At 53.8% G+C, this 15,986-nt stretch overlaps 1 protein-coding gene across 1 annotated transcript in view; it reads left to right on the top strand.

Moving 5' to 3' along the window:
* Nucleotides 1–15,986, top strand: part of ACSF3 (acyl-CoA synthetase family member 3) — a gene marked incomplete at both ends in the record, with an annotated part of 55,490 nt that overhangs the window by 35,588 nt on the left and 3,916 nt on the right. Inside the window, one exon of the mRNA XM_079541292.1 lies at nucleotides 7,706–7,832. Coding sequence (XP_079397418.1) covers nucleotides 7,706–7,832 — 127 coding nt within the window. The remainder of the gene's footprint in view (nucleotides 1–7,705; nucleotides 7,833–15,986) is intronic.

Below are 15,986 nucleotides of genomic sequence, written 5' to 3'. Positions count from 1 at the left end.
TAATAATTCATAGCAGGGGGAGTGCAGCAGTGGCATTTATTTAACACGAGGAGGACACCGTCTGAGCACTCAGCAGCCCAAGAGCCATCTGGCTGGGTTTCAGCACAGAAATGAGCTCCGTGGCACTGGGGCTGTCCTCGTTTGGTGTCCTGTCCTCCTGCCTGTGCCACTGAACAGCCCCACATCCCATTTTCTTTGCCCGTGCCCTTGTGGGAAGGGGTCGGTAAATATTTCCTCGCCTCCCTCACAGGAGGGCACTGAGACTTCAAGCTCTGTAGTTCAAGGTTATGGAAGCTGTGGTGTGGGAGTGTCAAGGCTGAGGGATCCCGAGGGAGGGAGGGAGGGAGGAAGGTGACAGCAGGACATGGCGCAGCTCTCCTGGGTGCGATAAGCGCATCCAAGGCCCCATCACTTCTCTGGGCATTTCTGCACAGTTTGGTGTTGACGCTGTGAAAAATTACCAAATGTCACAGCGTGGCTTGCTGGTTCCCCTGTAGGAAATAAACACCTCCTGGCAGCAATAAACGCCTGCCGTCTGCTTTGCTTATATGGCTGTCAGGGCAGGGACCTCTCTCCATACACACACAGTGTGGTGCACATCTGCACTGCTGCACTGATAATAACGAAAGCACCAGCACTGAGTGGCTGTGCTGCAGGACCTAAGCACCCTGCACAGAGCTCAGCTCCCCACTTCTCTGCACTGCATCCCTCCGTTCTTGAGAGGTGACCACGTTGTCGGGGCCATCTGCGAGGCATTCGCACCTTGGCTTGGCTGCCACTCACCAATGCCCTCCCTTTCTGCCATGGAGATGATTTGCTGAGCTGCAGAGAGCCTTGCAAGGTCACTGCCTTCCCCTCCTGCTCCCTCCTGACAACAGGCCGTTCCCCAGCCACTAGCTCCCTCCCAACACCACCTTTCCCCCTCTCGCTGCTGGGGGGTTCTGTTTGCTTTTGCATTTTCACCCTTTGGATGCATTTGTGCACCCTGCAGACAGCAGCTTGGGGACACTTGGTGACATCTGGGCCAGTCCCAGTCCCATAGCACTGCTGAAATAAGGGAGTGTGTGTGGTGGGAGCATTTCTGCGTCACCATCCAGTAACTGTGAGCCTGCAGCAGGGGACTGGTGCAATTTGCAGAGCTGGTTTTCTGGCACGCCCTGAAGATCAATAATGTACTTAGCTGAAAGTTTGCTGGATCTCTTCATTCCTCTCTTCATTCCTCTCTTCATTTCCCCCCTGTCCCTTGATTGGATTCCTTTCATGCACACGCTCCCCTTGCAGCTTTAGGAGCCCTGTGCTTTCGGACTCCCAGCTCACCCAGGTGTTCCAGGTGCTTCCCATGCATTCTCCTCGCTAATTGTTGCTGCACCTTCTCCTGAGCATATTGGTGTGAATTGAGACCCTGGACAGATGCTGTCCTCAATGCTTCCCAGAGAACCAGAAGTGGTATAAGTGGACGTGGGCTACTCCAGGCCATGCAAGAAGCAGCTTCCAAACCTCCAACCTGCCCACCAAATCGCCTGACCTCACAGCTCAGCACATGGAATCACAGAGTGCCTGCATGCAGCAAGGCTCCTCCTTATCCCCCCAGGTGCTCTGTCTTTCCACCCCTTTCTCTGTGATGTTTTGGCAGCCCAGCTCAGTCTCAGCACCTCCTGCTTCCCGTGTGTGCAGGAAAGGGTTACAGCTTTCCAGCACCGAGCAGTTTGGTTTGCTTTGTTCGGTGCGATGCATATTTCATACGCTCAGCTTCCCAGCTGGCAGCGGCCTGCAAGCCCAGGGAGCTGCTGGGTATTGTCTCTCTCTCTCTCTCTGTTTGTTTGTTTGTTGGTTGTGAGGTTTTTGGGCTGTCATTTTTGTTGGCTTTCTGGGTTTTTTTTGCTGCTTTCCCAGATTGCTCGCTCGCACGAAAGCCAAACCCCACTCCCTGACAATGGGGGTCTATCAATAGATAAACGGTTTCACAGCTGTACCTAATGCAGCACTCTAGCCAGGGCTTTTTATGGCCAGCAATTTGCTCTGTGATGAGGCTGTGGAGAGAGCGTGCAGGGTGGTGGGCTGCAGGAGCTGGCAGCAGGAGGACGCTGCAGCCATGGGCTTTTCTCCCCTCCCTTCGAGGTTGTAATTATCTCGTTGTTTATCCATATGCAAGCTGTCGTCCTGGACGGGAAGCGGCTCGGAGGCGGCCGTCCCTCCCCGCAGCCACCAGCCCCTCCTGCCCGCCTGCCCGTGCCCCCCGTGGCTCTGCCATCTGCCAGCAGCGTGCTGCACCGTGGGGCTGCCAGCTCCTCGCCCTGTGTGCTGCAGGCAGAGGGCACTGGGAGTGCTGCACCTCGCTCCTGCTCTGCTGGGACCTGCCCAGAGCGGGCTGCCAGGAAAGGTCTTCCTTTAGCTGGTTGGTGGGCACGGTGGGAATGGGCTGAGAGCTGGGTTGGACGACCTCAGTGGGCTGTTGGGCTGTTTCTCAGTCAGCACAGTCACTGACTGCGTTCTCATTGGTATTTATACACCTTTATTCTTTCTGTCTGGTGTTTGATTGGTGGCCTGTGGCTGTATTTTTCTCTTTCCTAGGTGTAAAGGTGGAGGCAGAGATTACATTAGCATCGCATCGCAGTGTTCCCCAGCTGAAAGGTGTTCTTATCACAGAGGCAGCTCCCAGGAGCCTGCTTGGCTCCTTGCACGTTCACATTGAGTCCATCTGTCAAGAACAACCTCTTTCCACCAGCGCTTCCTTTGGGCTGACCTTTGTCACAGCACCCTCAAGCTATCTATTAATCTCTTTATTATCAGTTCAGGCTTTCATCCCCCACCTTCCCATTTTCATCTCCCATCCTTCACAGGGGAAGGGCTTCACCCTGGACTTCTCCCTGCCTTGGGATAGCCATCCGTGCTCCCCTTGACCAGGCTTCGGTTCTCCAAGAGATGGATTCCTTTCTGTTCCCATGACGGCTGAGGTAGATTTCATCCCTTCTCTGTGCAGCACACGAAGCAGCCGTGGGTGTCCCTGCTCACTGCAGGGGAGTTGGATCAGGTGGCTGTCGGAGGTCCCTTCCAACTCAAATCATCCTACGATTCTGTCTCATCCCATCAGTTCCCCCTCGGGGTGCTGGAGGCTGCAGCACGTCTTGGAGGTGCTTCCCAAGGAGGAGATGCTGAGGCACAGAGCCGGGAGGCAAAGGAGCGGCGCCTGCCCCAGGGAGCTCACAGCCAAGGAGAGGAGGCAGCACTGCCTGGGGTGGGTTCACACCAGGAAGCAATTAGAGGCTCCGGGCAGCATCTGCAGTCAGAGCACAGAGCAGCCCCTCTGACCTCGACTTTTTAAGTGAGGCTTATGGCAAATGAACCGAAGGTGGGATGCTAATTGAATCCTTGCCTGCGCTCTGCCTGCCTCTGAGCGCTCCCAGTGCGCGCTGGGGGTCCTCCTGCAATGCTGGGGGAGTGGGAGATGTGCTGACATCTCGCCTCATTTGTCACCTCTGAGGCTTCCAAACCAGAGCAGCAGAGGGCTGCTGGCATTCCTGGAAGTGTGTGACACTGCTGGTTTATGGAGTTCATATAAATCAAGAAGTTAGGGTCCGTGGATGGGCTGCGGGGGGGACTGACCGTCCCCAAACATGGGTTCTTTCTGTGGTTCTTTTGGGATCAGCTGGAGTTAATCAGCCTGGGAACTTCTAAAAATCAGTGCTGCCTAAAAATATCTACAAGCACTTTCGGTTTTGGTGGAGCAGCATTTGCTGTTAAGTGTAGGGTTGGGTTCTGTGAAAATAAGAGCCAGCCTTCCAGCTGTGCAGCTGCCCTGCTTTTACATCTACAACCTTCCAAAATGAAAAGTAAATTGATTGTGTTTTTCCCAGCCTTTTTTATACGAGGTAACATTACAAAAGCAGATGTGAAGTGTAATCTACAAGGCCACAGTCTGGGCTTGGGGTTTGGGTGTTTTGGGATTGTTTTCTTTTTCCTTTCTCTGTACCGTGTCCCTGAGGAGCAGAAATGTGCCTCTTTCCAGCAGGAGGAAAATTGCTTGTTGTCTGCATTGCCTCCTGCTTGCCTTCTGCAGGGTGCTGCAGGGCACGGAGCTACGGGAGGGATAATGCCTTTACACAAGCATGCAGCTTAGCAGGGACCTTTTAATTATGAATGTGCATGGGAAATTGGGCTGCATGGGAATCTGGTGCCAGGGATCGGGGACCTGTAAGTTCCTTGGTGTTCCATGCTTAGTATGGTTGCTTTTTTGTTGTTTCAGAGTTTGTCTCAGAGTTACAACTCTGAGAACTGCTAACAGGGATCCGTCACTTCCATAAACCTCACACGTATCAATTACTGTCTTCTATTAGTCACTTAAAAGGCTGGGTTGCTTAATTATTTTTGATTACAGTGATCACTTATTTATAAGGTGGGGAGAAGTGCCAAGCGTTTCCAAGCTGAGACGCACAGCGCCGGCCGTGGCAGAGGTGCAGAAACCATTTTTCCTCTCTGCAGATGTAAAGGATTTTGCTTTTCCTTGTTGCAGCAGCACTGGTGCCAGCCCATGCAGCGCTGGGGAAGGAAGAGGCAAATGGAAAAAGGTGGAAGGAGAATGGTGCAAGAGCTGCAGGGCACGAAGGGCGCTGCCCCATCCCAGCCCCCCATCTGGGCAGCGCTGCTCTTCTGCTTCACAGCCGTGTGACATCCCTTTGTAGGCTCCCTCCTAAGAGAGGATGCTCTGATTTGCAGCCTCTGGGCCTGCGGTGCTGCCCCAGAAAGAGGTCCAGGCAATTCTTTTGAGGGTAAGGAAGGGGCTGCCAGAAGTCAAATGTTCCCCACTGACCGTGGCTGTGGCGTTGCGCTGCCTCTCCCAGAGTGAACTGCTGCTTTTCCTAACGGCTCCTCTGCCTCCCTCCCAGCTCTGCTGGTCTAACAAAATGTCACTCCCTCTCCTCTCAAACCTTGCCTTTCAGCTTCCACTCTTTGTCTTCTGAATATTCCTGCTCAGGCGTTTGCAGTGTTTCCCCGCATCCCAGCAAACAGCCCGCCGCTGTAAGCTTGCCCCCATCAAAGCTGCTAATTCCATTAAAGTCCATTAGGAACTCCTCTCCTGCCGCTCCCCAAGGACAGGGGGATGGCACATCTCAGAGACCACAAGAAAACAAATGGCCACTTTGAACAAATCGCAGGGCTGCGTGCCAAGCGGGGATTCCCAGCGATTTACAAACCGCCTGCACGGAGAGAGCTAACCTGGAAGCAGACAAAATGCTCACCGTGTCATCACCCACAGTGATTCCTTCCGAGGCTTTATTGCAACCCTCTTCTTTTCATGTGTGGAAAATGGAATCTCATCTGGTGTCCCTCGACTCGCTGAGTGCGTCGTGCAGCAGAGCGCTGCCGGGCAGCAGCCTTGCAGGGCACCAGAGCTGCTGTTCAAGTTGCTCCAATGCATGAAAGCTGTTGAAAGGTGCATTCAGATACGGCACATGGAGAATTGGCTGTGCTGTCAGTGGCTGTGTGTTCTCAGCAGCTGCTTGCAGAGTGTCAACACGTTGTACCTCTGAGATTACAGAATTGTAGGGGTTGGAAGGGACCTCCAGAGATCATGGAGTCCAACCCCCCTGCCAAAGCAGTTCCCTACAGCAGGTTGCACAGGTCGGCATCCAGGCAGGTCTTGAACATCTCCAGAGCAGGAGACTCCACCACCTCCCTGGGCAGCCTGTTCAATCTGATGGGGAAAGGCAAAAACACAGCTAGGTGTGCTGCTGCTGCTGCAGCATCTGCATTACCTGCGTATGGCTCTAGCAGGGGTTGGGTGCAGTGGAGAGAAGCCTCAAACCCTGAGTTTCAATGCATGCCGTTCTCAAGCTGCTTTCAGTGGGGTGCTTTGCATCCTCTGTGCTGCATCAGGGAGCAGCGCTGGTGACATTTGGAGTTCAGCAAGCAGAATCCTATTAAGATAACGTCACGGCCTTTCTGTTTTACTGTTTGCAAGCCAGCCATAACATCATTAAGTGACACAACAGGGAGGTGCCTGCTGCCAAGGAGCGCTGCTCTAGATAAGATGTGGGTTGAGCCTCTGCCAAAATGCGAGTTGATGTGACGGGAAACTTGGAGCCCGTTCAAGATTTGGTTTGCAGGAGGAGCAGCAGGCAGGGCAGGATCAGTGCCCAGGGCTGCCCTATTTCTGTACCCTTCCTGGGGGCACAGCGGGCACCGGGCTCTCAGCACAGCCCATTTATGTCGTGCTCACATCAACAAGCAGGAGGCATCAGATGGGGTGGTGTGGAGGAATGCAGGACAGCTGCAGCGGGTCCTTGGGGTGCTCACCTCTGCCTTCCCCTCCAAGCCCTGTCGGTGGAGTCAGAGGCAGCCTGATAGCTCTGGGGATTGGCTTTGGAGCTCGCACAAGTCATTAAAATGCTGTGATGTGAGGGGAATTCAGATAACTGCTGTCTCCAGCTGAGGCACGGGGGGCTGCTGGGAGGGGCTGGGATGGGATTGCCCTCGGGGGAAGTATTGCTGGTGGGTTTGAGGTCTGTGCTGCCCGCTGGGTGATGTGCAGCTGAACTTGTGGTCCAGCACCATCCTTACCATGTCACTGTGCAACTGAACTTCCCTCGTTGGCAGTGAAGGGCTTTGTATCCCAGGCAGTGGGGGTAGGGCACAACGAGTGTTCTGGGGGCTCAGCCCAGCTCCTGACACACAGAGATATTGAAGGAAATGGCAATTCTGTAGAAGAGCTTGGGCTGTTTGTGCAGGTCAGCACATCCTGCAAGACAGGACATCAGGAAGAAGTCCATGGGAACAAAAACTGTGCCCTGGAAGCATCTTTCTAAACATTTTCTGTTAGAGAAGCTTTGGTTGCATCAAAAGCGAAGTCTGTCCTGCTCTGTGATCCTGCTGGCTGTTCCAGCCTTGCTATTGCTGCGTTCCCTGGTGGCTGCATTTCTTGCATTGCTGCTTTTCAGCATCCCAGCTGTGTCTGTGCTGCTGCAACTTGAGCACAGAGTGGCTCAGTGCTCCTGCTGAGTGCGTGCTCCCTGCACAGAGTCAGAGCAGTGTGCTCAAGCAGCTCGCAGTGACCTTCTCTCTCAGCAGTGTTTTTGCACATTCTCCCTGCAAAGGTTAACGCAGTGCCAGGAGCAGTGCAGCAGCCGTGCCTCCTCTCACAGCCCGCTTGCATCCTTGTAACTGCAGAGCAATGAACGTGCAGGAGGTGAGAGACACCGTGCCGTGTCAGGCAGGTCTGTAACCTCTCTTGTTTCCATCGCAGCAGGATCTTCATTTTGTTGCTATAGAAAACCTGCCAGTGCAGGTCTGCAGGGCACCAGGCTGGCGCTGAAACCGTTGCCTCGCAGTGAGCCCCAAAGGAACTGTGTGTCCTTGAGAACAAATCAGATGGTGTTTCCTGCCACCTCCTTGGGAAAAGAAAAACAGTGTTAGATTGACAGTTTGGGAAAGTGAGGCTTCCTCTCTGTCAACACAGCAGGCTGCAGTATGGCACAGTCACAGGAGTGTGCCTCGTCCCTCTGCCTCCTGCTCCCATCCTCAGCAGTCTGCAGGCAGAATCCCAGTGGGATGCAGTGAGCCGTGCTGCTCCAGGGCAGCAGGTGGGGCTGGGGGAGACCTGCAGGGAGGGAGGGGTGTTCTGGGGTGGGACAGGGGCTGCTGTGAACTGACGGGCAGCGTTCTACCCCACGTCCATTTCATGCAGGCAGTCACTCTTTCTCTGTTCCAGGTGACTCCGGGTCTGGAAGGGCAGGAAGGGGAGCTGCTGGTCCGTGGCTCCTCGGTGTTCCGTGAGTACTGGAACAGGCCCAAAGAAACCAGAGAGGCTTTCACACCCGATGGATGGTTCAGGACAGGTACTGTACTGCATCCTGAGGAGGGGGGCAGGAGCTGTGGTTGTGCCCCCGGAGGGGGGTGGGGAATGGGGTATGGCCTCACCGGGTGCCCTGCATTGGAGCCAAGGAGCGAAGCGTCTTTGGGTTGCTGGCTGTAAATGCAATATGCAGGGCTGTGCTTTGTGGGGACTCAGCCACCTCAGCACCTGGAAGCAGTCTGTGATCGAGCTGAGGGTAAGCAGGTGTCACATCAGTGACCACAGGAGTGCATGCCCATCCCTGAGGCAGCTCTGCTCTCATCCACCGCTGGTGTCAAAGCTGGACCTGTATGGGCTGGGGGTGTGACTGGGGGGGGCTCAGCAACTGCCACTGCATTGGAGGTTTCCATGGGATTTCCCTTCTTCATTCCTAATGCCTGGGAAGCTGAGCTCTCTGGGGAGGAATCCCTGGGAGAGACCTTGAGGTGGGAGCAGGTCAGGAAGGAGGTTTTGGAATTGCCAGAACGTTACATTCTGAATTTGTTGTAAGTGAAAAGTCTGCGGCTTCCGAATAAAGAGAGCTCTGAATAAAGAGAGCTCCCAATAAAGAGGCCTTTTGTTTTGAATCTGAGGCTGGCTTTATTGTTATGTGCTGTGTTTATGAAATTCAAAGGGAGTGTTTCTTTTTCTCGGGATCTGCCTTTCTTATTTGGCCGTGAGTGAGAAACGGTTTTGATGTTTGCAGGGATGGGAACAGCTCTGGTGTTTGATTCTTTCAAATCAGATTTCACCAGAAGGTAATACTCCAATAGTAATCACACGTATTGCAGGTGGATCCTTGGTAGGTTTTATCTAATGTCTTGAAAACATCTGGTTATGCTCTGCCAACAGTGCTTTGCCCCTACCCAAAGCTATGCTGGGGCAGCAGGGCCTGGCAGAGAGCTCGTAACATGGGATGACAAGCTCAAAGGGGGGTGGGATGGCTGATTCCCACCCAACCTTCACACATGAGCAGTTCCAACATTCCCATTTCCCTTTTTGTTCAGTACACCAACCCAGGAGCACGGGGCTGGATTTGGGATGCCCTCTTTGCCGTGCTATCTGTCGTCCATTTGTGAGGAAGCAGTGGTTTCTTGCCACTGCTGGGCATCCCATCGTGGGCACAGCACTGGGTGTGGGGCAATCAGCTTCAGAAATTTTTTTTAGTCAACACTCCTGATGAATATTTCAGATGGAAAGGAATAGCATGCATTAATTATTGCAAAGAGATGTCTTTAGGAGAAAATGATTTTGAAATTCAGTTTAATTTCATTGTAATGCGCCGCAAACAGGAAGGGAGTATGTGTGTTTAATTGGCTCTCGGGGGTAAGGCCTGGAAGATGGCATGCCTTTGTCACAGGCCATTAGTGATACAGACTGCATAATGAGAGAGTACAATCAGCTCACAGCTGCCGGCTCCTACGGGGAGAGAATGATATTAAATAGAAATCAGTATAAATTAAACTTAACCCTTTCGCTGGCTGAGCTGAGAGGAAAGCCTGGGGCTGGGAACATCAGAGCGTGCCAGCAGCGCTCCGTACCCTCACAGCAGCCCCGGGAGGACGGCAGCTCCTCATCCTCTCCTCACCCCGTCGCCCTGCTCTTTGCCTTTCATTTCTTCCCATCTCCTGGCGGTGCTGGAAAGGTGAGGCTGCTGGAGAGCGAGGTGATGCCATAGGGACACCCCGGGTTGGGTCACCACCAGCTGACAAAGCAGTTTGGCACGGTGCTGGTGGGCAGTGCCAAGTCCCATGAGCTCCACTGGGACTTGGAGATTTGGAGAGAGCGAAGCAGGAGGCAGTGGGGAGCACACAGCAGCCGTAATTTAGCACTCTGCTGATCGCTAATGGCAATCTGAAAAAGCAGCGGGTCAGCAAATGAAGAGTAATTACTGCAAGGGAAGAGCAGGCACTGCTCGTGCTGCACCTTGCGCTGAGCCCCCGCGCCGCACGGCGTTGCACCGCGATGGGGCGCTGCCTGCGTTCCTCCGGTGCTTCGCAGCGGCTGGTGCCCTGCTGCCCTGCTCTCGGAGGGGATGTGAGCGCTGTGGGGCTGCGCTCAGTTTGCCTGCACGGAGACGAGGGCGGGTCTCGTTTCCTCCTCTGGCTTTGTGATTTGGGGTAGCCCAGAACCCCGAAGCCCCGGGTGCTTTCCAGGCTGCATTCTGCAATGTGAGGCTCACAAAGGAATCTTTCATTTCTGAGCCTTCTCTTGCTGCAGGTCGTTTATTTCCCAGTACTTTCCTCAGGCCAGTTCTCTTTCTGCTTGCAGTCCCTGTAAATCATGCTAGCATGTGTATTTTTCAGAAGGTATTAAAGACCAACACTTCCATGGCAGCAGTCATTTTCCTTCTGATGGACAGCTGCTTTATTAAAACCCATTTTTCTCCCATGAAACTGTCTCACTGAGGAGAACAGCATCTCATTGAGTGCTGGGGTGGCCGCTGCCTCCGCGGCAGGAAGGAACATCAGTGCTGTGAGCTGAGGGCTCCAGCAGCTCCCAGGGAGGAATAAGGAGCTCTGTGCAACACCTGCACGCCTGTGAGCACCAGAGGGCAATGCCATGCATGCAGGAAGGCTGCACAAACATCCCCCTGCCAATGTGCCCGCTGTGGGGAGAAGGAACACATGTGCACTGCAGGAGGGAAGCCAGCACGGTGCTGCTGTGACCTTTTGGTGCATTCAGGATCTTGGCTGCAATGGGATGCAGCCAAACTCTGAGTGTTGCAGAGGTGATTTACTGCGACTCCCTGCTTCTTGATTTTCTCAGGTTCACACCGTTGTCTGCCTCTCTCTCTGCAGCTCTCGTTTCCATTTGAGTGAATTTGATTATTTTGATTGTATTGTATTCATGCTGTTGACAGAGCTGCTTAGATCGGAATCCCCTCCGGCCATTCCCAGGGAGACTGCGGGGTGCCCCCATCTGCTGCAGGCAGCAAGAAGTGCTGAGCCCCCAAGGAAGGTGCTGAGCCCCCAAGGAAAGCACTGAGCCCCCAGGAAGATGCTGAACCCCTCAGGAAGGTGCTGAGCCCCCAGGGAAAGCACTGAGCCCCTCAGGAAGGTGCTGAGCCTCCAGGGAAAGCACTTAGCCCCCCAGGAAGCTGCTGAGCCCCTCAGGAAAGCATTGAGCCCCCAGGAAGGTGCTGAGCCCCCAAGAAGGTGTTGAGCCCCTAAGGAAAGCACTGAGCCCCCAGGAAGGTGCTGAGCCCCTAAGGAAAGCACTGAGCCCCCCAGGAAGGTGCTGAGCCCCCAAGGAAAGCACTGAGCCCCCAGGAAGGTGCTGAGCCCCTCAGGAAGGTGCTGAGCCCCTAAGGAAAGCATTGAGATCCCCAGGAAGGTGCTGAGCCCCCAGGAAGGTGCTAAACCCCCAAGGAAAGCATTGAGACCCCCAGGAAGGTGCTGAACCCCTCAGGAAGGTGCTGAGCCCCTAAGGAAAGCACTGAGCCCCTCAGGAAGGTGCTTCCATTCATGTTTGCCATACTTCCAGAAAATCAGAATCTGGTGTATTCAGAGAGATTTATTTTCAATTACAGGTTAAGGCTGAGACATGAAATAGCACCGGGCCTGGAAGTAATGCATAAATCCTGCAACAAATCCACGTATCTCAGCTCCATATAATAAGATTTTATTGATTGCTATATTGTATCTGTCAGAATAAAACTCTGTTAATGCGCGCATCGGGATGGAGAAGACAGAGAGCTTGGTGGTGGTGGAATCTGATTCAGGAATCAATGCAGTTTGATTAATAAGTCGTTAAGAAAGTAAGAGTTATTTAACTTGTTTGATGAACGTTTCAAAATGATGACTCATCTTTTAACTTGCTTTCTTCAAGCTGCCTTTAAGAAAACAATGCCGTCGCTGTTTTTCACATTGTCAAGTTCTCTTTCTTCTCTTCCTCTTCCCTTCCTGTACTCTCTTCCCTTCCTCTTCTATTCTTTTTCTTCCCTTCCTCTTCTCCTCTTTCTGTTCTTCTCCTCTTCCTCTTCCTCTCCTCTTCCTCTTCTTCTCCTCCTCTTCTCTTCATCTTTCTCTCCTCATTCTGTTCTCTTCCCTCTCTCCTCCCATGGCTCCAGCACAGCACTTTACCCAGCCCATGCCCATCTCTGGAGGCAGGCAGGTGTTTCCCTGCCAAGGGAATTACTTATATTTGTGGGAGTAGCACTGACACCTGAAACAGAAAACACTTTGGCTTGATCAAGGCAGATTATAAATAGAAATGCATCTCATTAGCATCCTAATCTGCAGGTTTTCTGTTTGTTTGCAGTGTCTCTCCTAGTCACACATTCAGTGAATGCAAATTCTGGTTTTTTAATAATGATTCCTTAATTAGGATGTGTTGCAGGTAGAATCAGACCGGCGTGAGCAGTGGCACCCACAGGGCAGCCCTGTGCAGGACAGCAGCAACATGGGCCCAGACCTCCGCCAGCCCTCACTGAGGAGGTGTTTCTATGCACAAAGAAGTTCATTCTTTCTCTGGGAGCAATAAGGAGACAACAGAGTCAGGTTTGCCCGATGGTTGGAAGCCCGATGGCCATTGGAGCACAGTGAGATGAAGCCCGTGTGTTTCCATGTCTGCTCGTGAAAGCGGTGTTTCCAGCGGTCCAGGGAGTGACTTTGGGTTTTTGTAGCTGGAAATGAGAGCAGCTTTTGGCACAGAACTTGTTTACTCTTCCACGAGGTTGCAGCAAGCATTGTGGATGCCAACCATTGAGTGTTCGAGAACCTCCAGTGCCCAGGGTCCAACATCAGAGGGTCGGAGCAGTCAAGTGCAGGGCAGTGGGAACAGCAGGTGCCCACACCTCCCAAACCCAGGCTCTGCTTTCAGCCTTTCCCTCCCGGGTGTGCTCTGTGCTTTGCTGTTGCAGCACCTGGAGGAGAAGGGCTCGCTGCATTGTGACCACTGGGGATGTCTGCCCATCTTCCCATCGTGGGGATGGATGCGCAGCGCCCCATCCCAGCTCTGGCCGGGTTGTATTGCAGAGCTCTGTGAGCCTGATGAAACAAGAGAGCTGCAGGCTCACCTGTGGGCTAGGAGGGCAACCGGTGGTAGCAGGAGAGAGCACGGAATGCATGAAGAAGTGAGCAGTGCTCCTCCTGGCACCAGACCTGGTTGCTTGCACCGAGAATCCTGCCGCTGCTCAAGGCTGGCTTACGACCAGTGGTGTTACGCCGTAAGCAGAAGTGTAGGCTTTGGTATCTTTAAGCAAACAACTCAAGCAGATATCCTGCTGCATATCCCATTGCTGCCTCTCCAGTCAACATCCTTTCTTCGTTATCTCTGCTTTATTTAATAATCCATCTCACAAGGGGCCAGGACGGGTTGCCGCCCGGAGAAGAGGCGTTGCATTCCTTAGCTCAGGAGTAATTGATCCCTCAGCTGTTGTGCAGAGGGGCAGAAACCAAAGCAGAGGGGTTGTGCCTGATGTTTTTATGAGCACAATCACCATTTTGAGCCGTGCACGCATGGTTACCTCGCTCTGCAGTGCTCCCCAGCTGAGCAGCAGCCGTGTTCTGCTGGGCTGCCGCACCTTGCAGCGTTCACTTATTTATTACTCTTCGAGTTTTCTTTTTCATCTCGTTGTCTGCAGGGATTTCTATAAATATTTAAATGCTAATGTGGAAAGGAAAAAAAAAAAAAGAAGCGTTTCTCATTTTTACTTACCCGTTTTCTTTTCAGGCTTGTCCTCTGGGCAAACCCATCTGCAGTAACTCTGGCTGTGTGTGGGGGGGTCCCTCCGCCCAGCCTGCTCCTATCAGTCACCCGAGAGCTCCTGCTAATGATGAGCCTACAAGGCCCTGCCTGGCTGGCTTAAGGGAGCATTGAAAGGTTGGGCTGGTTTATCTGCTGCTTTCTCTGGTTGAAATGGAGTGCCTTTAGAGCAGGGTGCGAAGCCGTGGTGTGGGATGGATGTTAGGAAATGTGGATTCTCCCAGCAGCACTGTGCTGTGAATGGTGGGGTCACCAACCCTGGGGGTGTCCCACAACTGCAGAGGTGCGGCGCTGAGGGATGTGGTTATGGGCACTGTGGGATGTGTTGGGGTTGGGCTTGGGAACTGTAGGAGTCTTTTCCAACCTGAATGATTCGGTGATTCTGAGATTCCTTGAGAAAATGGGGCAGTGTCGTGCCCTGCCAACACAGCTGGGCAGTGTGGACAAACCCTTCATTGGGTCCACATAACAGAGAAGTCTCACTGTGGTGGCACAGGGCATGGCACCTGTGGCTGGGTTGGGGTGCAGGACGCAGCAGGGGATTTGCACTGAGTGGGCTGCAGGGCAGTAATGGAGCTGAGAGAGCCAGCAAGCTCTGAGGGGAGACCTGGGTCAGACAGTGTGAGGTCAGCAAGCATCATCCTGGCATCTTGCTCTGCTGCAACGAGCTCCAGAAGCTGTAAGACTGCAGCTGGGCAGGGGAGGGATCACTGATGTATCAGCAAGACGAGGCCAGCAGCAGTTCCCCGGTGTGCCCTGGGAGCAGCGCGTGGAGCAGGGCTCAGGATCACCACCCAGCAATCAGGTTTCTCTTATCTGCAGCTCTCTCCTTGCAGGTAGCAGCTCCATCTATGCTCAGCGAGCGGTGCCTTGCTAGCCCGGCACTTTGGGAGATGCCCTTGGGTGCAGTTTTGTTCCAGGTGGAAATGCCAGGGGAGGTGGTGCAGCCTTTCATCTCTGCAGGGCTCTGCCCTTTCTCACCACGCAGCTCCGCCGCACGCAGAATGCAAACAGACAATCCCCGCACGGAGCATGACACGAATTCATTCCAGGCTGAGCAGGGTTTTCTTTTTTTTTCCCTTGTTTTTCCTTTTCCCAGTGCTGCTTGCAGGAGTTTGGAAGTGGGGAATCGGCTGCTGAGCTCACAGCTCTTGGGGGTGGGCAGGCAGGGTGGGCAGGGGTCCATCCTCTGCCCGTGTGCCATCAGTGCTGGTGGGAGCCAGGCGCGTGCACAGGGAGGTGAGGATGCCCCTGAGCTGCAAATCTCATTGGCAATTTTATTATGTAAATAAATGGTGCTTGCACATCCACCTGCTGCTGCTGCTCGTGCTGGTGAGCGTGGCGAGGTACGCAAACAAACAGCGATTCTGCTCTAGTGGATTTATTTCCTTTCTTGTGAGCCATTAAATCTCCTCCAGGTTTTGTGCCGGTACCGACCTGCAGCAGCCTCACAGCCCAGCTCTGCCTCAATGGTCTGCAAAGGGTGACAGCCACCCATCATCCCCCAGTGTTGTCAGCACCCTGCCCCACATATGGGGGCACTTTAGGACGTCTGTCTTTGCTGCAGACTCCCACCATCCCCATACCCGATCCCGTTGGCAGCTCAGGCAGCAGCAAACCCCCCCAGTGCTGGGCTGGGTGAAGGCAAAACCCTCATCTGGGAAAAAGGGGAGTCCTCACCCTGACCTCAGGGAGCAGAGCGCTGAGCCCCGGGGGGTGAAGCTCTGCCTGTGGAGGGGGTCTGGGCTGCAGGTTGGGCTGCAGAACCCGCTCCCTTTGGAGGGGCTTTTGCACTTCACCCAAGCAAACCGGAGCCCTGGGAGATGCTGGGGAGGGAAATGATTTCCTCATTAATAATTGCTGCGTTCTCCATATGCATGCATTTCGTAAAGAAGTCCCAGCTTCCCCCTCCCCTGCTTTCTTTCCCCCTCCGGCAGCTTTGATGCGTTATTAATGCTCGCAGCACAAACCAGCCACTGCCCTTGGTGTGCTGGCAGCTGAGGGAGCCCTGAGCTCAGTGCTGGAGCAGGGGAGGAGTGGGGCAAGGCAGCCAGACCTCAGCTCCGTCCTGCCCTGCGTCACCCTGCTGCATGTCAGCAGTTCTGTCCCAGCAGCAGCTCGCTCCAGCACCCCTGCATGAGGAGATGCTGCAACCAGCTTGACTCTTGGCACACGGCTTGGATTCTGGGCTCCTCCATCTCTGTTCTCCTCCTGGCACTGGTGTAGCTGTGGCTGTTGATCATTTGGGAGTTTTGCACATTTGGGACATTCTACCTGCACCTGTTTGGAGAGGAGGATGCTGAGGGGCTCCTTTGTGCACGCTGAATGCAATGCTGAATGCAGGGGAGAGGTGAGCAGGGAGTCCCCTGCACCCAGGGCAGTTAACCTGCATGAGGCCCTGTTCCACACAGAGCCCAAATCCCACATTTCAGAGGTGCTAATTGCTGCT

This window comes from Tetrao urogallus (genome assembly GCF_951394365.1).
Source record: "Tetrao urogallus genome assembly, chromosome: 12".
NCBI classification, from domain to species: domain Eukaryota; kingdom Metazoa; phylum Chordata; class Aves; order Galliformes; family Phasianidae; genus Tetrao; species Tetrao urogallus.
This window is presented reverse-complemented; position numbering and strand designations above follow the sequence as displayed.